The following is a 26912-nucleotide window of genomic DNA, read 5'->3' as shown; positions in this document are numbered from 1 at the left end:
TATAATTAACTGCATAACTCCATAAAATATATCAAAAATATGATTTGCCAGAGTGGAAAAGACTGATAAATTAAAAAAAAAGAAAAATAAAGAATCGTTACAAATAACAATCGTGATTCATTCAAAAATCTATTTATTTTTTTAAAACCTTATGAAGACAATTTGGACTTTTTTTTCAATTGGCGGATTTTTTTTACCATTTTTTTTTACTCTTTAAGAGAGGCATTTTTTCCAGTGTGGTTATTTATCTACGTCGCTATTTTACTTTTTTTTTTTTAAATACTAGTGCTGTGAATATTTGGTTACCATTCTTGGGGAGCAACGATTCCATTCAAAACGATTCTAGATTCATCAGTTCTATAATTAACTGCATTCCTCCATAAAATATATCAAAAATATGATTTGCCAGAGTGGAAAAGACTGATAAAAAAATAATAAATAAATAAAGAATCGTTACAAATAACAATCGTGATTCATTCAAAAATCTATTTATTTTTTTAAAACCTTATGAAGACAATTTGGACTTTTTTTCAATTGGCGGATTTTTTTTACAAATTTTTTTTACTCTTTAAGGGAGGCATTTTTTCCAGTGTGATTATTTATCTACTTCGCTATTTTAAAAAAAAAATTTAAATACTAGTGCTGTGAATATTTGGTTACCATTCTTGGGGAGCAACGATTCCATTCAAAACGATTCTCGATTCATCAGTTCTATAATTAACTGCATAACTCCATAAAATATATCAAAAATATGATTTGCCAGAGTGGAAAAGACTGATAAAAAACAAAAAAAAACAAAAAAATTTAAAGAATCATTACAAATAACAATCGTGATTCATTCAAAAATCTTTTTTTTGTTTTTAAAACCTTATGAAGAAAATTTGGACTTTTTTTCAATTGGCGGATTTTTTTTAACCATTTTTTTTTACTTTTTAAGAGATGCATTTTTTCCAGTGTGGTTATTTATCTACTTTCCTATTTTTTTTAATTTAAATACTAGAGCTGTGATTCTTTGGTTAGCACACGATTCGATTCTTGGGGGTAACGATTCCATTCAAAATGATTCTCGATTCATCATAAATACTTTGATAACTATGGGTGCCATTTCTATGATTAACTACATTCCTCCATAAAATAAACAATCTTTGAAGTACTTACATGTACAACAAATATGAGCATCTACATCAACAATATCATTTGCCAGAGTGGAAAATACTTATGAATTAGAAAAAAAAATAATAATTAAGAATCGTTTCAAATAACAATCATGATTCATTCAAAAATATTTTTTTGTTTTTTTTAACCTTCACAAGACAATTTAGACTTTTTTCAATTGGCGGATTTTTTTTTTACCATTAAAATATATTTTTTTACTCTTTAAGAGAGGCATATTTTTCAGTGTGGTTATTTATCTACTTCACATTTTCTTAATTAATTTTTTTAAATACTAGTGCTGTGAATCTTTGGTCACCACATGATTCGATTCTTGGGGAGTAACGATTCCATTCAAAACGATTCATCATCAATACTTTGATAATAATGGGTGCCATTTCTATGATTAACTACATTCCTCCATAAAATACATCACAAATATCATTTGCCAGAGTGGAATAGACTAATAAAAAAAAAAAATATTAAAAAAAAATTAAGAATCGTTACAAATAATCGTGATTCATTCAAAAATCTATTTTTAAATTAAAAAAAAAAAACCTTATCAAGACCATTTTTAATTTTTTCCATTGGCATATTTTTTTTACTTTTGCATTTTTTCCAGTGTGGTTATTTATCTACTTTCCTATTTTTTTTTATTTAAATACTAGAGCTGTGATTCTTTGGTCAGCACACGATTCGATTCTTGGGGGTAACGATTCCATTCAAAACGATTCTCGATTCATCATCAGTACTTTGATAACAACGGGTGCCATTTCTATGATTAACTACATTCCTCCATAAAATACATCACAAATATCATTTGCCAGAGTGGAATAGACTAATAAATAAAAAAATATTTAAAAAAAATTAAAAATCGTTACAAATAACAATCGTGATTCATTCAAAAATCAATTTTTTTTTATTTAAAAAAAAAAAACTTTATCAAGACCATTTTTAATTTTTTCCATTGGCATATTTTTTTTACTTTTGCATTTTTTCCAGTGTGGTTATTTATCTACTTTCCTATTTTTTTTTATTTAAATACTAGAGCTGTGATTCTTTGGTCAGCACACGATTCGATTCTTGGGGGTAACGATTCCATTCAAAACGATTCTCGACTCATCATCAATACTTTGATAACAACAGGTGCTGTTTCTATGATTAACTACATTCCTCCATAAAATACATCACAAATATCATTTGCCAGAGTGGAATAGACTGATAAATAAAAAAATATTTAAAAAAAAATTAAGAATCGTTACAAATAACAATCGTGATTCATTCAAAAATCTATTTTTTATTTTTATTTTTTTAAAAACCTTATCAAGACCATTTTTAATTTTTTGCATTGGCATATTTTTTTTTACTTTTGCATTTTTTCCAGTGTGGTTATTTATCTACTTTCCTATTTTTTTTTATTTAAATACTAGAGCTGTGATTCTTTGGTCAGCACACGATTCGATTCTTGGGGGTAACGATTCCATTCAAAACGATTCTCGATTCATCATAAATACTTTGATAACAATGGGTGCCATTTCTATGATTAACTACATTCCTCCATAAAATACATCACAAATATCATTTGCCAGAGTGGAATAGACTGATAAATAAAAAAATATTTTAAAAAATTAAGAATCGTTACTGATAACAATCGTGATTCATTCAAAAATCAATTTAAAAAAAAAAAAAAAAAAAAACTTTATCAAGACCATTTTTAATTTTTTCCATTGGTATATTTTTTTTACTTTACCATTTTTTCCAGTGTGGTTATTTATCTACTTTCCTATTTTTTTTTATTTAAATACTAGAGCTGTGATTCTTTGGTTAGCACACGATTCGATTCTTGGGGGTAACGATTCCATTCAAAACGAGTCTCGATTCATCATCAGCACTTTGATAACAACGGGTGCCATTTCTATGATTAACTACATTCCTCCATAAAATAAACAATATTTGTAGCACTTATTTGTATAACAATATGATTTGCCTGGCTGGAAAAGACTTATTTAAAAAGAAAAAAAAATGTTTTTTTAATTTTTTTAATCGATTAATAATCATAGGAATCGTGATTCATTCGAATACCCATTTTTTGACACTTCCTCTAAATAATTGTGCCATATTTGCAATTTTGTTTACATATTTTTTAAAAAGCCGATACCAATAGAAAATAAAACCCAAACGCCAAATATCGGCCCCCAAAATCGGTCAATCTCTAACTGGGACATCCTTGATTAAAGCGAGGGCAGACTTTGACATGAACGAGTCGGATACTTGCCTTTTTCACACAACCGTTGAAAAAAACCTATAAAAACAAGATAAAAAAAAAAAAAGACATTCTCTTTGAGATTATTAATTTTTCTCTTCTTCCTCAGGCAGATTTCTTCTTTCAGTGCAAAAAAAAAAAAAAAGTCGCCAAGGTCCTGCACTTCCTGCGGATCACGTGTAAGGAGCTCGCCCTTTGGAGTCTCTCCCTTGATGGAACCACGCACGCAGAATGTGCAAGAGGATTCTTTTGGATCCATCCAGATCTTGTTCTTTTTCGCTACGTCGCAGTTTTCCAGACGCCAAGGCACGGGATTGGACGCGCTCGCCGGAGGCTTTTATTGTGGAGGGAAGAAAACAAAAACATTCCTGTTGCATTCTCAGGGATTCAGGGAACTTGCTGAGGCAGGACGGAGGAGCGATGCACGTTTTTAGGTGACAAAGGAAGGCATCGGCAGGATTTCGTGACTGGTGAGGTAACTGAGATTTACTGGCTGTGAACGCGTCGCTGCAAAAAAAAAAAAACTGTCTTCCTCAGTCTGGCGTCAGTCTCGAAAGAGGAAGTTCGCCGGTATTGCTCGGTGTTCCCACAACAAAAGCTCAGATTTTGTTGGCGTACAGCGTCTCCTCGTCGCTCTCGCTCTCGTCCTGGAACTCGTGCGCCAGGAGGGACTTCTTGGAGCCCATGGAGGTGAGCCGGATCTCGTCGTCGTAGTCGTCCCGGTGCTGCCGCAGGCGGTGGAAGCCGTCCTTCTGCCGGTTGGACTTGGCGGCGCACACGCACCAGATGATGCACGCCGTCACCACCAGCGCCGTCATGGAGGCGGCTGCGGGGGAGAGGCGCCGGCGAGGTGGGCGTGAATGAGAGAGACCCCGTTACTGTCAACTCCTTTCACCAAGTAAGGCCTCGGAAAACACTTTGTTCCATAAGTTTCAACCGTAAGGACTGACATTAATACAGTAGCGTAGTAGGCCTAAGTCATAGTTGCCAACCTTGAGACCTCCAAATTCGGGAGATGGGGGAGGGGAGTTTGTTGAGGTGTGGTGGGGGTGGGGAGTGGCAGGGGTATATATATTTTCAAATATTTTTTACATATATATATATATACATACATACATATATATATATACATATTATATAATATTTAATATATATTACATACTATATATATATATATATATATACATATATATATAAATAAATAAATACATGGGTTGTACTTGTATAGCGCTTTTCTACCTTCAAGGTACTCAAAGCGCTTTGACACTACTTCCACATTTACCCATTCACACACACATTCACACACTGATGGAGGGAGCTGCCATGCAAGGCGCCAACCAGCACCCATCAGGAGCAAGGGTGAAGTGTCTTGCTCAGGACACAACGGACGTGACGAGGTTGGTACTAGGTGGGATTTGAACCAGGGACCCTCGGGTTACGCACGGCCACTCTCCCACTGCGCCACGCCGTCCCTTATATATATACATATATATACATATTATATAATATAATATAATACATATACATATTATATAATATTTAATATATATTACATACTATATATACTTTATATATATATATATATTTATATATATATATATTTTCCACTGAGGGCCGCACACTGAAAAATCAGAGCAAGCGGGGGCCATTTTCATAATTTTCATCTTAAAAACCAATACAATATATGTATAAAAAATATACATTTAGGCCTCCACTCAGTTATGATCCCGGGAATATTAAAAATGTGTCATCATTCAGTATCATTATCTTTATTATTATTGAAGTTTTAAATCTCTAGATCAGGGGCGCTCACACTTTTTCTGCAGGCGAGCTACTTTTCAATTGACCAAGTCGAGGAGATCTACCTCATTCCTATTTATAATTTATATTTATTTATTTATGAAAAGAGACATTTTTGTTAACAAGTTAATGGTGTTTAATGATAATACAAGCATGTTTAACACACATAGATTCCTTTCTTTCATGAAGACAAGAATATAAGTTGGTGTATTACCTGATTCTGATGACTTGCATTGATTGGAATCAGACAGTGGTGCTGATAACGTCCGCATTTTCAAACGGAGGCAAAAAAAAAGTCCTCCTTTCTGTCCAATACCACATGAAAGTGGTTGGATTTGGCATCTAATTAGTCCAACTCGTTTTTAAACACTTTGTTATGAGAGTAGCATATGTGTGTGTGGCCCTTTAATGTCTGGCAGCAGGTGAGTGACGTCAGTGAGTGTGCGGGTGGGCAAGCAAGTGAGAAAGCGGTCGCTGAGGGCGGGGGAGAAATACATTGGCATCAAACTCCGTAGCTTGCTAGCTTGTGCACGCTAGCTTTCTGAGACTCTTATTTTGTTAGCACAGGCCGGATGAAACAGGTCTTTTATGGTGAAGACAGGAACTGTGCAGTCGGTCTTTAGAGTTTTGACAGTAGGTACGGAGTCTCTAGAAATAAAATGTGTTTCTCTGCGTCCGCCCTGTTAGTGATTTTTTTTCTTAAATATGAGCTCGCAGCAGCCTGCGTCATCTCACAAGATCCTCGGGTGCCGAGAATGTCAAACAACTGACGAAAGTGAAGTCTTGGTATGATTGATGATTGCTCATTTTTATGTATATTTTTTAATGCCTGGCTTGAGATCGACTGACACACCCTCCGAGATCGACCAGTCGCTCGCGATCGACGTAATGCCCACCCCTGCTCTAGATCAACATTAGAGAAAAACATAAAATATGTAATATTTTCACCCAATAACTTTTTTAGGTGGAATATTTGAGATTATATAATAATTGGAGCCTTAATTTTGGATTGACAAAATTATTCAACCCCTTGAAGATCATAACTCTTTAAGGACAGAATTTGAATAAGGTTTTTTTCAATCAGGTGTTGAAAACACCTGTAGATGTGATTAGAACCATAACGAGCAACAATTAAACTGATTGAAAAAGACTGTGACGCTCAGCTTCTTGTAGATGGTCAATGGTGTATTTGCAACATGCTGAAGTCCAGGGAGTGGTCAAAGAAGTCAAGAGAGGAGGTAATTTCTCTTCATAAGAAAGGATATGGATAGAAGAAAATAGCAAAGACATTACACATTCCAAAAGACACAGATGGGAGCATAATTTGCAAGTTTAAAGCTAAAGGCACAGTGGAAACACTACCTGGGCGTGGTAGAAAGAGGATCCTGTGAAGCGTACAGTGGTGAAAAACCCCCGGGTAACAGCTGAGGAACTACAACAGGACATTGCAGAGGGGGGAACGCAGATTTCGTCCCAGACAATAAGGTGCGCACCACCAGATGAAGGCCTCCATGCCAGGACTACCAGGCACAAGAAAAAAAGACTCCAGTATGCCAAAAATCACCTGGACAAACCCCAAAGGTTTTGGGAAACTGTTCTATGGAGTGATGAGACACAAGTGGAACCCTTTGGGCCTATGAATCAACGTTATGTCTGGAGGAGAAAAAATGAAGCTTACAAAGAGAAGAACACCATGCCTACTGTTAAGCATGGTGGGGCTGTTTCTCTGCCTCAAGTACCGGGAGTCTCCAGTGCGTTCAAGGCTTTATGAATTCTATTTCCTAGCAGGATATATTAGCTGCAAATGTCATGAAGTCAGTGACGAAGCTGAGGCTTGGGAGACGTTGGACCTTCCAACAGGACAAGGATCCCAAGCCTAGCTCCAAATCAACATCAGAGTGGTTGCAGAAGAAGGGCTGGAAGACTCTGGAGTGGCCTTCACAGTCTCCAGACCTAGATCCTATAGAAAAGCTGTGGTGGGACTTGAAGAAGGCAGTTGCAGCACGCAAGCCCAAGAATATGAATGAACCGGAGGCCTTTGCCCAAGAGGAATGGGCTAAAATACCTGTAGATGGTTGCAAGAAGCTTGTGTATCACGTTTGAAGGATGTAATCACTGCCAAAGGGTGTTCTACTAAGTACTAAAGATGCATGGAACTAGGGGGTTGAATCATTTTGTCAATGAGATATTAAGAAAAATGTCCTTTTTTGGTATTTTGTAAAATACAGTGTTACAATTTAAGTTGCATTTGTCTATTTGACACATCTTTATGTGATATGAAGTGAAGTGAATTATATTTATATAGCGCTTTTCTCAAGTGACTCAAAGCACTTTACATATTGCCACCCAATATCTAAGTTACATTCAAACCAGTGTGGGTGGCACTGGGAGCAGGTGGGTAAAGTGTCTTGCCCAAGGACACAACGGCAGTAACTACGATGGCACAAGCGGGAATCGAACCTGCAACCCTCAAGTTGCTGGCACGGCCACTCTACCAACCGAGCTATGCCGCCCCATATATATGTATTTATATATATGACTATAAACAAAATACGGAATAAATGTCCAACTTGCTAAAACACCAAAATTGTGTGGGGGTTGAATAATTTTGATCACAACTGTACTTTTATTCAACAAAATAAAGTGGCTAGTTGACAATAGCAATAATAACAAAAATACTATTGGCTTCCATTTAAATATTACACTGCAAAAACTGAAATCTAAGTAAGATGAAATATCTCAAATAAAGGTGACATTTGCTTAATTTCTGTCTGATAATTCTTCCTATCAAGCCGATTTTACATGAGTGTTTTACTTGTTTTAAGTGTTTTGGTCCTAAATGATCTCAGTAAGATATTACACACTGCAAAAAGTCAGTGTTCAAAAACAAGAAAAAAATATATAAAAATGAGGGGTATTTTACTGGAACTAAGCAAAATTATCTGCCAATAGAACAAGAAAATTCGGCTTGTCAAGACTTTTCAAAACAAGTAAAATTAGCTAACCTGCCGCTGGGTGACGTCATACGCAAATACGGTATTAGCTTTCACTGTTATGCTGATGACACCCAACTCCACATGCCCCTAAAGCTGACCAACACGCCGGACTGTAGTCAGTTGGAAGCGTGTCTTAATGAAATTAAACAATGGATGTCCGCTAACTTTTTGCAACATAATGCCAAAAAAACGGAAATGCTGATTATCGGTCCTGCTAGACACCGACCTCTATTTAATAATACAACTTTAACATTTGACAACCAAATAATAAAACAAGGTGACTCTGTAAAAAATCTGGGTATTATCTTCGACCCAACTCTCTCCTTTGAGTCACACTTTAAAAGCGTTACTAAAACGGCCTTCTTTCATCTCCGTAATATCGCTAAAATTCGCTCCATTTTGTCCACTAAAGACGCCGAGATCATTATCCATGCGTTTGTTACGTCTCGTCTAGATTACTGTAACGTATTATTTTCGGGTCTCCCCATGTCTAGCATTAAAAGATTACAGTTGGTACAAAATGCGGCTGCTCGACTTTTGACAAGAACAAGAAAGTTTGATCACATTACGCCTGTACTGGCTCACCTGCACTGGCTTCCTGTGCACTTAAGATGTGACTTTAAGGTTTTACTACTTACATATAAAATACTACACGGTCTAGCTCCATCCTATCTTGCCGATTGTATTGTACCATATGTCCCGGCAAGAAATCTGCGTTCAAAAGACTCGGCTTATTAGTGATTCCTAGAGCCCAAAGAAGTCTGCGGGCTATAGAGCGTTTTCTGTTCGGGCTCCAGTACTCTGGAATGCCCTCCCGATAACAGTTCGAGATGCTACCTCAGTAGAAGCATTTAAGTCTCACCTTAAAACTCATCTGTATACTCTAGCCTTTAAATAGACCTCCTTTTTAGACCAGTTGATCTGCCGCTTCTTTTCTTTCTCCTATGTCCCCCCCCTCCCTTGTGGTTGGGGTCTGGTCCGATGACCATGGATGAAGTACTGGCTGTCCAGAGTCGAGACCCAGGATGGGCCGCTCGTCGGGACCCAGGATGGACCGCTCGCCTGTGTATCGGTTGGGGACATCTCTACGCTGCTGATCCGCCTCCGCTTGAGATGGTCTCCTGTGGACGGGACTCTCGCTGCTGTCTTGGATCCGCTTGAACTGAACTCTCGCGGCTGTGTTGGAGCCATTATGGATTGAACTTTCACAGTATCATGTTAGACCCGCTCGACACCCATTGCTTTCGGTCCCCTGGGGGGGGGGGTTGCCCACATCTGAGGTCCTCTCCAAGGTTTCTCATAGTCAGCATTGTCACTGGCGTCCCACTGGATGTGAATTCTCCCTGCCCACTGGGTGTGAGTTTTCCTTGCCCTTTTGTGGGTTCTCCCGAGGATGTTGTAGTCGTAATGATTTGTGCAGTCCTTTGAGACATTTGTGATTTGGGGCTATATAAATAAACATTGGTTGATTGATAACCTCAATGAACCCAAAAATACCTTAAAATAAGTATATTCTCACTTATAACAAGTGCAATTTTCTTGGTAGAAAAAAAAATGCTCAATGTGTTGAAAAATATTCTTATATTAAGTAAATGCTAGTGCCATTAACTTGACATAATGATATGTGCTCGGCATCATGATTTTTTTTTTTTCATGCTTGAAATAACAAATGATTACGTAAAAAAGTAGTTTTCTACTTGTGAGTGTTGATGACACAGCTTTGCAACAGTTGATATTCTAGTTTCAAGCAGGTTTTACTCAATATAGGTCATCAAATCTCAGCAACAAGCTGTAATATCTTACTGAGATCATTTAGGACCAAAACCCTTAAAACAAGTAAAACACTAACATAAAAACTGCTTAGTGAGAAGAATGATCTTATCAGACAGAAAATAAACAAATATCACCGTTATTTGAGATATTTAATCTTACTTAGATTTCAGTTTTTGCAGTGCAGCTTGTTGCTGAGATTTTATGACCTGTATTGTGTAAAATATGCTTGAAACTAGAATATCAACTGATGCAAAGCTGTGTCATCAACAATAACAATTATAAAACTACTTTTTTAAAGTAATCATTTTTAACTTCAAGCATGAAAAAAAATAAATCATGATGCCGAGCGCATATTATTATGTCAAGATAATGGCGTTAGCATTTACTTCATTTAAGAATATTTTTCAACATATTGAGCAAAAAAGGTCTGTTTTTTTCTATGTTATTAGTGAGAATATACTTATTTTAAGGTATGTTTGGGTTCTTTGAGGTTAGCTAATTTTACTTTGTTTTGGAAAGTCTGGACGAGCCGAATTTTCTTGTTCTATTGTTAGATAGTTTTGCTTAGTTCGAGTAAAACACCCCTATTTTTTTTTCTTGTTTTTGAACAGACTTTTCGCAGTGTAGTTTTTTGCCCTAACAGACTTACTACTTGACTTTGTCAACAAATAATTATATAGATGTACTCTGGAATGCCCTCCCGGTAACAGTTCGCGATGCCACCTCAGTAGAAGCATTTAAGTCTCACCTTAAAACTCATTTGTATACTCTAGCCCTTAAATAGATTCCCTTTTTAGACCAGTTGATCTGCCGTTTCTTTTCTTTTTCTTCTATGTCCCACTCTCCCTTGTGGAGGGGGTCCGGTCCGATCCGGTGGCCATGTACTGCTCGCCTGTGTATCGGCTGGGGACATCTCTGCGCTGCTGATCTGCCTCCGCTTGGGATGGTTTCCTGCTGGCTCCGCTGTGAACGGGACTCTCGCTGCTGTGTTGGATCCGCTTTGGACTGGACTCTCGCGACTGTGTTGGATCCATTGTGGATTGAACTTTCACAGTATCATGTTAGACCCGCTCGACATCCATTGCTTTCCTCCTCTCCAAGGTTCTCAAAGTCATCATTGTCACCGACGTCCCACTGGGTGTGAGTTTTCCTTGCCCTTATGTGGGCCTACCGAGGATGTCGTAGTGGTTTGTGCAGCCCTTTGAGACACTAGTGATTTAGGGCTATATAAGTAAACATTGATTGATTGATTGAGATGTACACTTATTTTGTTTTTATATTGATTTTTTTTTAACATGAATTGCAATTCTATGGGAAAAAATGACACCTCTATTAATTGTGCAATTTATTTTGTCAATACAAGCTCCTATTTTGTCGATACAAGGGCGGTTTAGCTCGGTTGGTAGAGTGGCCGTGCCAACAACTTGAGGGTTGCAGGTTCGATTCCCGCTTCCGCCATCCGAGTCACTGCCGTTGTGTCCTTGGGCAAGACACTTTACCCACCTGCTTCCAGTGCCACCCACACTGGTTAGAATATAACTTAGATATTGGGTGTCACTATGTAAAGCGCTTTGAGTCACTAGAGAAAAAGCACTATATAAATATAATTCACTTCACTTCACTTTAGCTCAACTGCTATAAAAAAAAAAAAAATGGGCAAATGTCACTCCAAAATGAATTTATATCAAATTGTTACCAAGTTTTGTGCAACTAAAAGACTTGCATGCAGGTCAAACGTTCCTGGATGACACTCTAACAACACAATTGCATTTGTGTACTAATATCGAGGTCTTTTTTTGTAAGCAAATCTTGGATTTACTTACCTGTAATTAATGAAAAATGTGATGAATCTAATTTAAAAGAAAACATTTGACATCCCTGATCGCTACATGAAAACATTTGCATTGATTTTCAAAGCGGGGGCTTACCTGCGCTGGCCACCACAAACTCCCTGGGCAGGCCGAAGATGCGGTTGTCGGTGTCGAACTCGATGACGATGGCGCTGGCGGCCTCGTAGCAGGACACCACCACCTGTGTCAGAGCGTTGGCGTCACTTTCCACACGTCAAAGCAAACCACTGACTTGTATTGTCCTACAAAGTGACGCTTGTCCTTATGTGGGATCTGAACCGAGGAAGTCGTTGTGGCTTGTGCAGCCCTTTGAGACACTTGTGCTTTAGGGCTATATAAATAAACATTGATTGATTGACATTACACCAAAAACAGCTGACTTTGACAAATCCACCCGCTCGTCCTTTTTTTTAACTGCTAATTGCATACTTGCCAACCCTCACGGATTTTCCGGGAGACTCCCGAAATTCAGCGCCTCTCCCGAAAACCTCCCGGGACAAATTTTCTCCCGAAAATCAGGCGGAGCTGGAGGCCACGCCCCCTCCAGCTCCATGCGGACCTGAGTGAGGACAGCCTGTTTTCACGTCCGCTTTCCCACAATATAAACAGCGTGCCTGCCCAATGACGTTATAACTGTAGAATGATCGAGGGCGAGTTCTTGGTTTCTTATTTGGGTTTATTGTCAGGCAGTTTCATTAACGTCCCCCCAGCGCGGTAACAACACACAACAACAACAGTCACGTTTTCGTCTAATATAAACAGCAATGTTGTGACACTCTTAAACAGGACAATACTGCCATCTAATGTACATGGATATGGTTGGAAAAATAATGACAGAGAAAAGAAGAAGGATGGACAATTCAATCCTTAACTCAACAATGAGTAGATGAGTGTTATGTGTGTGTATATGTGTAAATAAATGAACACTGAAATTCAAGTATTTATTTATATATATATATATATATATATATATATATATATATATATATATATATATATATATATATATATAAATATATATATATACACACACACACATATATATATATATATATATACATATAAAAAAAATATATATATATATTGGGGGTTGGGTGGCGTGGTCGGGGGGTTGGTTGGGGGCGGGGTGTGGTTAAGAGGGGAGGAGTATATTTACAGCTAGAATTCACTGAAAGTCAAGTATTTCTTATATATGTACATATATATATATATATGTACATATATATATATATATATATATATATATATACACATACATATATATATATATATATATATATACATATATATATATACATACATATATATACATATATATACATATACATATATATATATACATACATATATATATACATATATATATATATATATATACACACATATATATACATATACATATATATATACATACATATATATATAAATATATATATATATATATATATATATATATATACATATATATATATATATATATACATATATATATATATATATATATATATTAGGGGATGCACCGAAATGAAAATTTGTGGCCGAAGCCGAAGCCGAATAAAATTTAAACGCTTGGCCGAAGGCCAAATACCGAATAATGAATGCAGTTTTTCACAATTTTTTTAATATTGCATAAATAGCCTAGAATAAATATTTAGACATGTTTTTCAAATAAAGTAATTTTTTATTGAATATTGACATTTTTTTAATAATCCAGTAGCCTTTGCTTTTCAAAAAAGCACAACGTTTTTCATTTATATTAGGCCTTCAAACAAAACATGCATTCCAAAAAAAAAAAAGTGCATTAAAGTGGATAAACCCACAACAAATGAATTATTGTCCTTTTGGCAAAAGTCTGCTTAGCCACAGTAGATATGCTAATAATGTAAACAGAAGGCTCAGGTAAATCTCAATTAAGTGTGTGCTTGTAACCTCATACACTTATACAGGTAGCCTACACAACAGGCTAATAATGTAAACAGACGCCCCACTAAATCTCAATAAGTGTGTGCTTGTAACCTCATACACTTCTACAGGTGCACAAAATATCCCAACGTCACCGCACGTTGGTTGATTGCGTCACCGCGTCAAAAAATTGCGTCACACGCCACTATTCGGCCTTGTTTTTTTTGGGTTCTTCCGAGGATGTTGTAGTCGTAATGATTTGTGCAGTCCTTTGAGACATTTGTGATTTGGGGCTATATAAATAAACATTGATTGATTTTTAACTCATTCCACCGAAGGCCGAATGTGGCTTTTTTTGCCATATTCGGCCGAATATATTCGGTTACCGATTAATCGGTGCATCCCTACTATATATATATATATGAAATACTTGCCTTTCAGTGAATTCTAGCTGTAAATATACTCCTGCCCTCTTAACCACGCCCCGCCCCCAACCACGCCACCCAACCCCCAAAATCGGAGGTCTCAAGGTTGGCAAGTATGGCTAATTGTTCAAAAAACATAAATACTAGCTTTTATCGAACTGAACAGAGGCTGTGAAGATTCTATATTAGGTGTGAGAAGTGTCACTCTTTAATTTTGTTGGCCAAACTGTTATACTGGACCACTAGGAGGCGTTGGAGAGGAACAAAGCTTGTTTATTAGACAAACTGCTTTGAGTTTTATATTGATATCAAAAAGTAAACACCTTGATTTTTATGTGCTTTTTTAATTTCATAAAGGTAGTATTCTAAAAAGCATTCATGTGACACATCATTTTGTCACAATTCCTATCTGACACTTTTTGCTGTATTTTTCAATTTTTGTTTATTTCATTGGCCCCAGGCCTTACTTTGAACGTCCCATGTTTACATATTTATGAATGTGTCCTCCACCTGTGGTGGTCCCTTTTACTTCTGCAATGGGTGGTGTTGGAGGGACAGGTCTGCCAGCCTTCTTGAAATGGCAAATTGAGCCTTTCTTAACTTGAGTTTGTGGTGTGCTGCTTTCGCTTGTTTGAGTCTATCATCCATTTCGTCTTTCACAGGCACACAAACTACATGATACCAGATTATATTCTGTCTTCTCAAACTCTTAATGGATCTGTACCGATACAGGATCTACATGTAAATATAAATGTACATATATTTAAAAAAAAAAAAAGAAAAACTCCCTCTATTAAAATGTAAAAATATAGATAAAGACATCATGTAATGAGAATGACACATTGATACTATTAATGAACAATAATAATAAATAAAAAAATGGTCTTTAGATATATGGATAATGTTTATATTAGACATTTAAAAATGACATGCTGGTATTACACTCACACCCCAACATTGCTGTACCTAACAATCAGTAATCATGATTTCAATATTGATAACTATAATCTTAATTATTACTTAGGTCAGGGGTCGGGAACCTTTTTGGCTGAGAGAGCCAAGAAGCCAAATATTTTAAAATGTATTTCCATAAGAGCCGTATAGTATATTTTTTAACACTTAACACAACTAAACGTGCGCATTTTTAAGAAAAAACAACATTTCTAGAGTATAATAAGTCTCTTATTCTTTGTAATAACATTGTTATTCTGAAGCTAACTGTGGAGGGGGGTGTGGCCTGCGGGCCTGCAGCAAAGCAGGGTGTTGCCAGGACCGGCCGGGAAATCAGCGACAAGTGCATAGATGGCCCACCTGGGCCTTTTTATTTAATCACCTGTCGCTCTGTTATAAGCAGCAGCCAAGAAGAGAGACGGAGTTGGGGCTGGAGCCAGAGCCAAGTGAGGGAAAAAAGAGAAAAACACAATTGCTGGAAAGTAACTGAGAGACTTATTGAAAAATAAAACAATATTGTAACCCTAAAACAGGCCTTATGTCGGTGCTTGGGGGTCTAAAGAAGTGGTCCCCAATCTTTTTGTATCCGCGGACCGGTCAACGCATAATAATTTGTCCCGACTGAACACAACTAAAAGTGCGCATTTTTAAGAAAAAACAACATTTCTAGAGTATAATAAGTCTCTTATTCTTTGTAATAACATTGTTATGCTGAAGCTAACTGTGGAGGGGGGTGTGGCCTGCGGGCCTGCAGCAAAGCGGGGTGTTGCCAGGACCGGCCTCAAAATCAGCGACAAGTGCGTAGATGGCCCACCTGGGCCTTTTTATTTAATCACCTGTCGCTCTGTTATAAGCAGCAGCCAAGAAGAGAGACGGGGTTGGGGCTGGAGCCAGAGCCAAGTGAGGGAAAAAAGAGAAAAACACAATTGCTGGAAAGCAACTGAGAGACTTATTGAAAAATAAAACAATATTGTAACCCTGAAATCATGTCGGTGCTTGGTGGTCTAAAGCAGTGGTCCCCAACCTTTTTGTATCCGCGGACCGGTCAACGCATAATAATTTGTCCCGCGGCCCGGGTTGGGGGGGATGGGGGGGGATGTCCTTTTTTTTTTTTTTTTTTCTTTGTCATGAAAAAGGGACATTTTTGTCATGAAAAAGGGAGGTTTTTGTGGTTGGTGCACTAATTGTAAGTGTATATTGTGTTTTTTTATGTTGATTTAATAAAAAAAATATATATATTTTTTTTAAAAATAAAAATTAATAAAAAATTTTTCTGCGGCCCGGTACCACTGGTCTAAAGAACCCCCAGGAGGGCAATCCCAACACTAACCAATAATAAATAAATGACTTCTTACCATTAACGCAACTTTTTGAACATAAAAAAGCATGAGGATGTTTGATATTTTGAACGTTATTTTTAACACTGTGATTACAAGTGGAATTATTCATTACTTATCGTGTTAAGCAATGTCAGCTCAGATTTATCCGAGAGCCAGATGCAGTCATCAAAAGAGCCACATCTGGCTCGCGAGCCATAGGTTCCCTACCCCTGACTTAGGTCATAGTTGGCAGCCCTAGATCTCATACATGAACACTATTTTCATCTATATCAGGGGTGTCAAACTCATTTTATATCGGGGGCCACGTGGAGAAATATCTACCCCCAAGTGGGTCGGACCTGTAAAATCACGGCACGATAACTTAAAAATAAAGACAACTTCAGATTGTTTTCTTTGTTTGAAAATAGAACAAGCACAAATGTTTTTTTTTTTTTTACATTTACATGTTGCGGCTAATGATTTATTTGCCGTTATGTATATTTTCTGAACAAATTATTAAGTTAAAGTACCAATGATTGTCACACACACACTAGGTGTGGCGAAATTATTCTCTGCATTTGACCCATCACCCTTGATCACCTCATGGGACTTGAGGGGAGCAGTGAGCAGCAGCGGTGACCGCGCCCGGGAATCATTTTTGGTGATTCAACCCCCAATTCCAACCCTTGATGCTGAGTGCTGATATACTAACATCATGTGGGTTTTTTTGTACATATGTAGCATCGACTACAAAGGTGCAACAAATTGCTATTGCGACATCCAGTGGACACATTTAGAACAGCGGTTTCATTCATTCAAACATTTCAGGTACATTTTTTTTACTTAGGAAACTTGTCCCGCGGGCCAGATAAATCCTGTTCGCGGGCCTGATCCGGCCCTCGGGTCGTACGTTTGACACCCCTGATCTATATGAACAAAAAGTGCAGTTACGTCTTATGGCCATCTGGTGCTATGTTCTACCGCTTATCCCTTTTTGGGGTCACGGAGGGTGCTGGAGCCTATCTCAGCTGCAGTCGGGCGGAAGGCGGTGTACACCCTGGACAAGTCGCCACCTCATCGCAGGGCCAACACAGATAGACAGACAACATTCACACTCACATTCACACACTAGGGCCAATTTAGTGTTGCCAATCAACCTATCCCCAGGTGCATGTCTTTGGAAGTGGGAGGAAGACGGAGTACCCGGAGGGAACCCACGCATTCACAGGGAGAACATGCAAACTCCACACAGAAGGATCTCGAGCGCGGGATCGAACCCAGGACCTTCATATTGTGAGGCAGACGCACTAACCCCTCCTCCACTGTGCTGCCTGATGTGTTGTGTTCTTTTTAAATAAGTGCAGTTACGTCTTATGGCCATCAAGTGCCATCTTTCAAAAATTCTTACATTTTTTATTATTCTTGAATCTCTTATGTCCATAAAGTGCTATCTAGCACAATTTTCACATTTATTTATGTTGTTTTTTTCTGCCATAATACTTGTCTTGCTTCCATATGCACATTCAATTTCTACAAGTGTTTTTGTCTACAATAAAGTTTCTTCTACAAAGGAAATCATGTTGGATGTGCTGTCCATCCATCCTTCCATCCATCCATTTTCTACTGCTCATTCCCTTTGGGATTGCGGGGGATCCTGGAGTCTATCCCAGCTACAATCGGGCGGAAGCTGGTGTACACCCTGGACAAATCGCCACCTCATCGCAGGGCCAACACAGATAGAAAGACAACATTCACACTCACATTCACACCCATCCATCCATCTATTTTCTACCGCTTATTCCCTTTTTGGGTCGCGGGCGCCTATCTCAGCTACAATCGGGCGGAAGGCGGTGTACACCCTGGACAAGTCGCCACCTCATCGCAGGGCCAACACAGATAGACAGACAACATCAACACTCACATTCACACGGTTTAGCTCGGTTGGTAGAGTGGCCGTGCCAGCAACTTGAGGGTTGCAGGTTCGATTCCCGCTTCCGCCATCCTAGTTACTGCCGTTGTGTCCTTGGGCAAGGCACTTTACCCACGCGCTCCCAGTGCCACCCACACTGGTTTAAAAGTAACTTAGATATTGGGTTTAACTATGTAAAGCGCTTTGAGTCACTAGAGAAAAGCGCTATATAAATATAATTCACTTCACTAATGTTTCTCCTACAAAGGAAATCATTTTGGATGTGTTGTGTTCTTTTTAAATAAGTGCAGTTACGTCTTATGGCCATCAGGTGCCATCTTTCAAAATTCTTACACTAGGTATTATGATCGACTCAGTGGCCTCGTGGTTAGAGTGTCCGGCCTGAGATTCGGTAGGTTGTGAGTTCAAATCCCGGCCGAGTCACACCAAAGACTATAAAAAATGGGGCTCATTATCTCCTTGCTTGACACTCAGCATCAAGGGTTGGAATTGGGGGTTAAAAATCACCAAAAATGATTCCTGGGCGTGGCCACAGCTGCTGCCCACCGCTCCCCTCACCTCCCAAGGGGTGATCAGAGAATAATTTCACCACACCTAGTGAGTGTGTGTGACAATCATTGGTAGTTTTAAGTTGAAATATTCTTGAATCTCATCTGTTAGGGGTCGGGAACCTTTTTGGCTGAGAGAGCCATGAAAGCCAAATATTTTTAAATGTATTTCCGTGAGAGCCTTATCATATTTTTTTAACATTGAATACAACTAAATGTGTGCATTTTTTAAGTAAAACCAACATTTTTAGAGTATAATAAGTCTTTAATTTTTTGGAATAAAATTGTTATTTTTTGAACAGGTGCGGTTAATGTTTTATATTTTGAACGTTATTTTTAACATCGTGATTACCAGCGGAATTATTCATTACTTATCGTCAGCTAAGATGTATCTGAAAGCCTGATGCAGTAATCAAAAGAGCCACATCTGGCTCTAGAGCCATAGGTTCCCTACCCGTCTTATGTCCGTAAATTTTCACAGTTTTCACATTTATTTTCTGCCATATTACTTTGTTTATAATAATCGTGTTGCTTTTATATGCACATTCAATTTCTACTCGGGGTCCATGAAACAAGTGTTTTTCTCTACAATATATGGTATAGCTCGGTTGGTAGAGCGGCCGTGCCAGCAACTTGAGGGTTGCAGGTTCGAATCCCGCTTCCGCCGTCCTAGTCACTGCCATTGTGTCCTTGGGCAAGACACTTTACCCACCTGCTCCCAGTGCCACCCACACTGGTTTAAATGTAAAAAAAAAAAAAATAGATATTGGGTTTCACTATGTAAAGCGCTTTGAGTCACTAGAGAAAAAGCGCTATATAAATATAATTCACTTCACTAATGTTTCTCCTACAAAGGAAATCATTTTGGATGTGTTGTGTTCTTTTTAAATAAGTGCAGTTACGCCTTATGGCCATTAAGTGCCATCTTTCAAAATTCTTACATTAGGTATTATGATCGACTCAGTGGCCTAGTGGTTAGAGATCGGTAGGTTGTGAGTCCAAACCCCGGCCGAGTCACACCAAAGACTATAAAAAATGGGACCAGTTATCTCCTTGCTTGACACTCAGCATCAAGGGTTGTAATTGGGGGTTAAATCACCAAAAATGATTCCTGGGCGTGGCCACAGCTGCTCCTCACTACTCCCCTCACCTCCCAAGGGGTGATCAGAGAATAATTTCACCACACCTAGTGTGTGAAGTGAAGTGAATTATATTTATATAGCGCTTTTTCTCTAGTGACTCAAAGCGCTTTACATAGTGAAACCCAATATCTAAGTTACATTTAAACCAGTGTGGGTGGCACTGGGAGCAGGTGGTTAAAGTGTCTTGCCCAAGGACACAACGGCAGTGACTGGGATGGCAGAAGCGGGGATCGAACCTGCAACCCTCAAGTTGCTGGCACGGCTGCTCTACCAACCGAGCTACACCGCTCCGTGTGTGTGACAATCACTGGTGGTTTTAAGTTGAATTATTCTTGAATCTCTTATGTCCATAAATTTTCACATTTATTTTCTGCAACATTACTTTATTTATAATATTTGTGTTGCTTTCATATGCACATTCAATTTCTACTCAGGGTCCATGAAACAAGTGTTTTTATCTACAATAATGTTTCTCCTACAAAGTAAATAATTTTGGATATGTTATGTTTTTATTAAATAAAAGTTGGTGTAAATATTTGTTGAAAATTTAGAGCACATTTAAAAATACCGGGATATTAATGACACGCGTGAAAAGGACTCCTGCAAGAAAGTGAGCACGGAGCTCCTCGTTAGCAAGCAGGTGTGAGTACTTAACATCATCTGCTGCAGGTTGCCTGGTGGCTCTGAAACAGGAGTTAGATTGCTGTGCTCGTCAAAGAAAAAAAAACAAAAAAAAAAAGTGAGATGTGGATTTGACCTGCCTTTTGTGGCTCATTTCTTTCCCTTTGCAGCACCGTGCGGTGGGAGCAGCGATGCTTTCGGAATACACCCTCCAAATGTTGTTTGTCAAACAGTAAGTGCACCCGTCTGTCGTGGATCTCCAACTGGGGTTGTTCTAAAAGATGGCTTTTCTTTCAACTTTTTAGAGATGCCGCGAGCTCTTACGACTTAAGGCGGCGTATTCGATGCCCGAAGAAATACGGGGAGTCGACGAAGGAAAGGTGTTACATGCTGGCACCGAGTCGTTTGGACGCGTCGCGTGAGCAGAAGGAAGAGGATTGTGCGGAGAGGCGCCTGGAGGACCGGTACGTAAGGAATGCGGCGATTGTTCCGGACCTCCGCGTGACGCCCGGCGACAAAGCAGGGAGTGACACGGACGTGGTGTCGGCGAGTCCACCTTTGATGATCCACGGCTTCACGGTGGCAGAGTATCGGCAGATGTATCATTCGGTGGTCGATCCCCTGCTGCTGAGTCCTGGCGGGAAGTTGCGAGCCTACAACCTGGAACTGGGCCGCACTATTAAGGAGCATCTGTTCATAGAGCTGGCCTACCCCACCATTCAGACGTGCGAGCAGGCGTCGGGACAAGTGGAGGTGGCGGAGAGGTTTTGTCTGCTGCGTCCTACACCCTGTATAGACTTGGACTGTAATGGATACTTGCCACATTAAAGTCAGCTTTTTAATTTGTCTCCAAATTAGGGCTGGGACTCTTTGGGCACCACACCATTCAACTCAGAATCGATTCATACCGATTCTCGATTCAAAATCCATACTTTTTAATAACATATTGCATTATTTGATTAACTACATTGCTCCATAAAAAAGACAATGCTGATACATTTTTGTTTTACTTAACAGAAAATTGGCTTTGTTTAATAAAATTCTACCCAAACATTTATTAAATTTAAATACAAATAAAGCCACAAAATAAGTATCCAACACTTCTATTATCTAAAGTAAATCTGTTCAGCAGATATGATCTACATTAACAATATGACTTGCCTGAGTGGCTGAAAAGGACAGATTGAATGGAGAAAAAAAAAATATATAAAATAAAAAATAAAAATATATATATCTATATATATATATATATATAAACATTTAAAAAATAATCTGTTTAATTAAAAATATAAAAAAATATATATTTTTTCTAATTAAACAGATTTCTTTTAAATGTTATATATCTAATACCTATCTAAAAAAATCAAATCCATTAAAAAAAATAATTTTAAAAAATCAAATTGATTAAAAATATGTAAATAAAAACATTTTAATCGATTTGATTTTTTTAAATATCTTTTTTCTAATTAAACAGATTTCTGTTAAATGTTACAAATTATATATATATATAATACCTATCTAAAAAAATAAAATCCATAAAATAAAATTATAATTAAAAATTTCAAAAATCAAATCCATTCAAAAAACATTTATATATATATATAAATATATATATATATACATAATTATCTTAATAGATTTAATTTTTTTAGATATGTATGTATCATATATATAACATGTGTAACATTTAAAATCTGTTTAATTAGAAAAAATATATACCGTATTTCCTTGAATTGCCTCAGGGCATATAGTATGCACCTGCCTTGAATTACTGCCATGTCAAACTCGCTTCGTGAAATAATTAGCGCATGCTTAGTATTACCGCCTGACACTTCCCCTGTCATCATTTTCAAAATGGAGGAGGCTGATTTCAATACCGGTAATTTGAAATCGCATAAAGGGAAGAAGATTAAGAGATATTCAGTAGGATTTAAGGTTCAAGCTTACATCACACAAACATTTTTACTGCATGCCTTTGGTAAGTGCCCGAGTGAGAAGAGGTTTTAAAATAATTAGCACATGCTTACTTTTACCGAATGCCTTTGGTAAGCGAAGGAGTGAGAAGAGGTTTTAAATTAATTAGCGACCCGGCGGCAATTCAAGGCAATACGGTATTTAAAAAAAATCAAATCCATTGAAAAATTTGTATTTACATATATTTTCAATAGTTTTGATTTGATATGTATATATAAATATATAATACTGTAAATAATTCAAATCAATTAAAAAATAAATATTTAAAAAAATATATGTCATTATTTTTAGATTAAATATATATTTTTAATGGATTTGATTTTTTTTTAGATATTTATGTATCATATATATATATAAAATGTTTAACATTTAAAAGAAATATGTGTAATTGGAAAAATATATTTAAAAAAAAAAACAAATCGGTTAAAATGTTTTTATTTACCTATATGTTTAATCGTCTTGATTTGAAATATATATAAGTATATATAATACTATAAATAAGTCAAATCAAATCGATTAAAAAATATATAATTTTTAAAAATCTCATTTTTAGATAAAAAATATATTATTAAAAATGTCCTTATTTTTAGATTATATATTTATAATTTTTTTGATCAAATCAATTTAATAATCATAGTTTTTATATATTTTAAATTAAATAAAATCCATAAAAAAATATAAAATCATTTTTAACTTGATTTGATTTCTTTACAAATCGATTTTTTTTTTGCATGCTTACTCCCAATATTTAAGACAATTTTTGTTTTGCATTGTCAGGAAAAGCACAAAACATATAAGCTCTATGCTTTGTCGTTATAGGTCGAGTTTTTTCAAATAGCGGGGGGTATGTCACCTCGGGGAATCAGTATCATGTCGTACGTATCATTCTTCTAAAAAGTTGTGCACTACAAAACATGCTCATTGTAGCCGTTAATCATTAGTTCCTCATTTTGATAAAAAAAAACAAAAAAAAACAATCAGCACAAATTGTTTTATTAATTTTTGTTTTATAGGTTAAAGTATTTTATATATTGTGGTCCTGAGTTAATATAGCAGATCAATTAGAATTATTTTTATACAATTTTACAAATTATTTTTATTAAACAAATGTGTTTTTTATTTACAAAATATACCATACATAATGGTAAAAAAATATATTTTGCTATTCACTATTGAACTTTTTAAGTTTGTTCCGCTAAACAACTTTAAAGTGAAACGCACAACACAACAAAATGTAAATCAAAGATATGCAAAACAAAAATGAACAAAATTAGCATTTAGACATTTTTTCTCTCGATTCTTAATCTCGGATTAAAATGATTAATTACTGTGTTGGCCCTGCTATGAGGTGACGACTTGTCCAAGGTGTACACCGCCTTCCACCGAAATGCAGCTGAGATAGACTCCAGCAATCGCGAACGGGACAAGCGGTAGAAAATGGATGGATGGATGGGTCATTATTATATATTAGTCTACTGTAGTGCTTCAACTTTTTTCTGTTATGCCCCCGGAGGAGGAAGAAAACATTTCGCATGCCGCGACTATAAATCATATTATTTGTCTATAAACTCTTATAGACACCGCAACATTGTATCATCCATCCATCCATCCATTTTCTACCGCTTATTCTCTTTCGGGGTATCATTATTAACATTAATTAAAAACCGAAAATATAAAAAGTGCATCATTTTGCATGAAAAAAACTTATTTAAATTATACATATTTTTGACTGACTTGAACCATTTGATACTGAAAAATAAATAAATAAATTAACCCAATAAACAACAATAAATTCAAATTGATCAGCAACATTAAATCAGGTGGACAATACATAACACACTTAAACCTACAAAACAAAAATTAATACAACCTTTTTTTTATCAAAGTGAGGTCATCAGGATTATTGGCTACAATGAGCACATTTTGTAATGCACAGCTTTACAAAGCAGGGGTTTGAATGAATGAATGATACTGATAAAGCATGCATTTAGGCGTACCTAATAAATACAATTTGTAAAAGCCCATCCATCCAGCCATCCATTTTCTACCGCTTATTCTCTTTCGGGGTCGCGGGGGGCTCAGCTACAATCGGGCGGAAGGCAGGGTACACCCTGAACAAGTCGCCACCTCATCGCAGGGCCAACACAGATAGACAGACAACATTCACACTCACATTCACACACTAGGGCCAATTTAGTGTTGCCAATCAACCTATCCCCAGGTGCATGTCTTTGGAAGTGGGAGGAAGCCGGAGTACCCGGAGGGAACCCACGCATTCACGGGGAGAACATGCAAACTCCACACAGAAAGATCCCGAGCCTGGATTTGAACCCAGGACTGCAGGAACTTCGTATTGTGAGGCAGACGCACTAACCCCATTCCATATAAATGTAGCGATCCACTTTTCATTGCTTCAAGTAGAAGACATATTTGAAGAACGCAAACATTAACGTACACGTGTGTATGTAAGTATACATTTACCTCTTGTCGTTGTTGCTGGTAGCCTTCGGCGACCGCTTCGATGTTGTGGTTCCCCGGAGCCAACAGTGCGCGAAAGTAGCCGCCCTCACCGGTGAACACTCTCACTCCCCCATTCAGGACGATGATGGCGCCGACGATGGGCTTCCCGCTCTTGTCTCTCACCACACCTCGTACCCCTTTGTGGACCTGGGTGGGTGAAGAACATACGCTCTATGTTAAAGGGGAACATTATCACCAAACCTATGCAAGCGTCAATATATACCTTGATGTTGCAGAAAAAAGACCATGTATTTTTTTAACCGATTTCCGAACTCTAAACGGGTGAATTTTGGCAAATTAAACGCCTTTCTGTTTATCGCTCTTTTAGTGATGACGTCAGAACGTGACGTCACCGAGGTAACACCCCCCCGCCATATTCATTTTCACATCACAAACACCGGGTCTCAGCTCTGTTATTTTCCGTTTTTTCGACTATTTTTTGGAACCTTGCAGACATCATGCCTGGTCGGTGTGTTGTCGGAGGGTGTAACAACACTAACAGGGAGGGATTCAAGTTGCACCACTGGCCCGAAGATGAGAAAGTGTCTGCCGCCAGACCCCCATTGAATGTACCAGAGTGTCTTCACATTTGACCGGCGATGCTAAGACAGACATGGCACAGAGATGTATGGATAAACTGCAGATGCATTTGCAACGATTAAGTCAACGAAAACACAAAGGTAAGTTTTGTTGATGTTGTTGACTTATGTGCTAATCAGACATATTTGGTCACGGCATGACTGCCAGCTAATCGATGCTAACATGCTATTTACGCTAGCTGCATGTACATTTGAAACTAGATACCCACATTTAATGCGAAACAAACACTTACCAATCGACGGATTTAAGTTGCTCCAGTGTCACAAGATGCGAAAGTCCTGATCGTTTGGTCCGCACATTTTACCGGCGATGCTAATAAGGCAGCCATGCTATGGGTCACTTCATTAGGTACACCCACGCTTTGGCCGAATAGCGTCAATAGCTATTCGCTCAATAGCTTCAATTTCTTCTTCAATTTCGTTTTCGCTATCTGCCTCCATACTCCGACCATCTGTTTCAATACATGCGTAATCTGTTGAATGGCTTAAGCCGCTGAAATCCGAGTCTGAATCCGAGCTAATGTCGCTATATCTTGCTGTGGTAACCGCCATGTTGTTTGTATTGGCAGCCCTGTATGACGTCACAGGGAAATGGATAGTGGTTTCGAAGACAGCGAAAATAAGGCACTTTAAAGCTTTATTTAGGGATATTCCGGGACCGGTAAAATTTTGAAAAAAACTTCAAAAAATACAACAAGCCACTGGGAACTGATTTTTATTGGTTTTAACCCTTTTGAAATTGTGATAATGTTCCCCTTTAAGGCTGGCCAAAGTGCTGCCTGGGGGTCCTGCAGCTCATTTGTTAACATTCTAAAAATGCTATTACTGAAAAAAAAAACAAAGAAGTGGAATTAAAGCGCAAACAGGTGTACTGTAATGACGAAACAATGAAATGTTGACACTAATAACACAAGGTTGTCATTGCTCAAAATATAATAATGAATTAATATCAATGTTGTTATGAATTAATTACCTATTCAATCAAATATTCCACTTTGAAATGGTTTTTTCTCCATATTTTGTGTGTTTGCTATATCAAAAACCAAGGTTTTTTTTTTTTAAAAAGAGCATAAAACAAAAAATTTTTTTACAATCGACAGATAGATTTGAAGTTAATGTAGAGAGTCAAGAATTGGAAGTAAAAGAA

At 37.5% G+C, this 26912-nt stretch overlaps 2 protein-coding genes across 2 annotated transcripts in view; one reads left to right on the top strand and one right to left on the bottom strand.

The window, feature by feature from the left end:
* Positions 1-628: 628 nt before the first annotated feature.
* Positions 629-26912, bottom strand: part of cpda (carboxypeptidase D, a) — an 84579-nt gene continuing 58295 nt past the window's right edge. The window contains exons 19-21 of the mRNA XM_061919199.1: positions 25128-25313; positions 11913-12015; positions 629-4241 (exon numbers count right to left, since the gene is read on the bottom strand). Coding sequence (XP_061775183.1) covers positions 4015-4241; positions 11913-12015; positions 25128-25313 — 516 coding nt within the window. The 3' untranslated portion in view covers positions 629-4014. The remainder of the gene's footprint in view (positions 4242-11912; positions 12016-25127; positions 25314-26912) is intronic.
* Positions 20679-21526, top strand: LOC133564987 (uncharacterized protein C22orf31-like). Its single transcript, XM_061919485.1, has 2 exons — positions 20679-20904; positions 20978-21526. Exons 1-2 carry the CDS (start codon positions 20864-20866, stop codon positions 21498-21500), a joined length of 564 nt encoding a protein of 187 aa, XP_061775469.1. The 5' UTR covers positions 20679-20863; the 3' UTR covers positions 21501-21526.

This window comes from Nerophis ophidion, linkage group LG13 (genome assembly GCF_033978795.1).
Source record: "Nerophis ophidion isolate RoL-2023_Sa linkage group LG13, RoL_Noph_v1.0, whole genome shotgun sequence".
Classification (NCBI taxonomy): Eukaryota; Metazoa; Chordata; class Actinopteri; order Syngnathiformes; family Syngnathidae; genus Nerophis; species Nerophis ophidion.
This window is presented reverse-complemented; position numbering and strand designations above follow the sequence as displayed.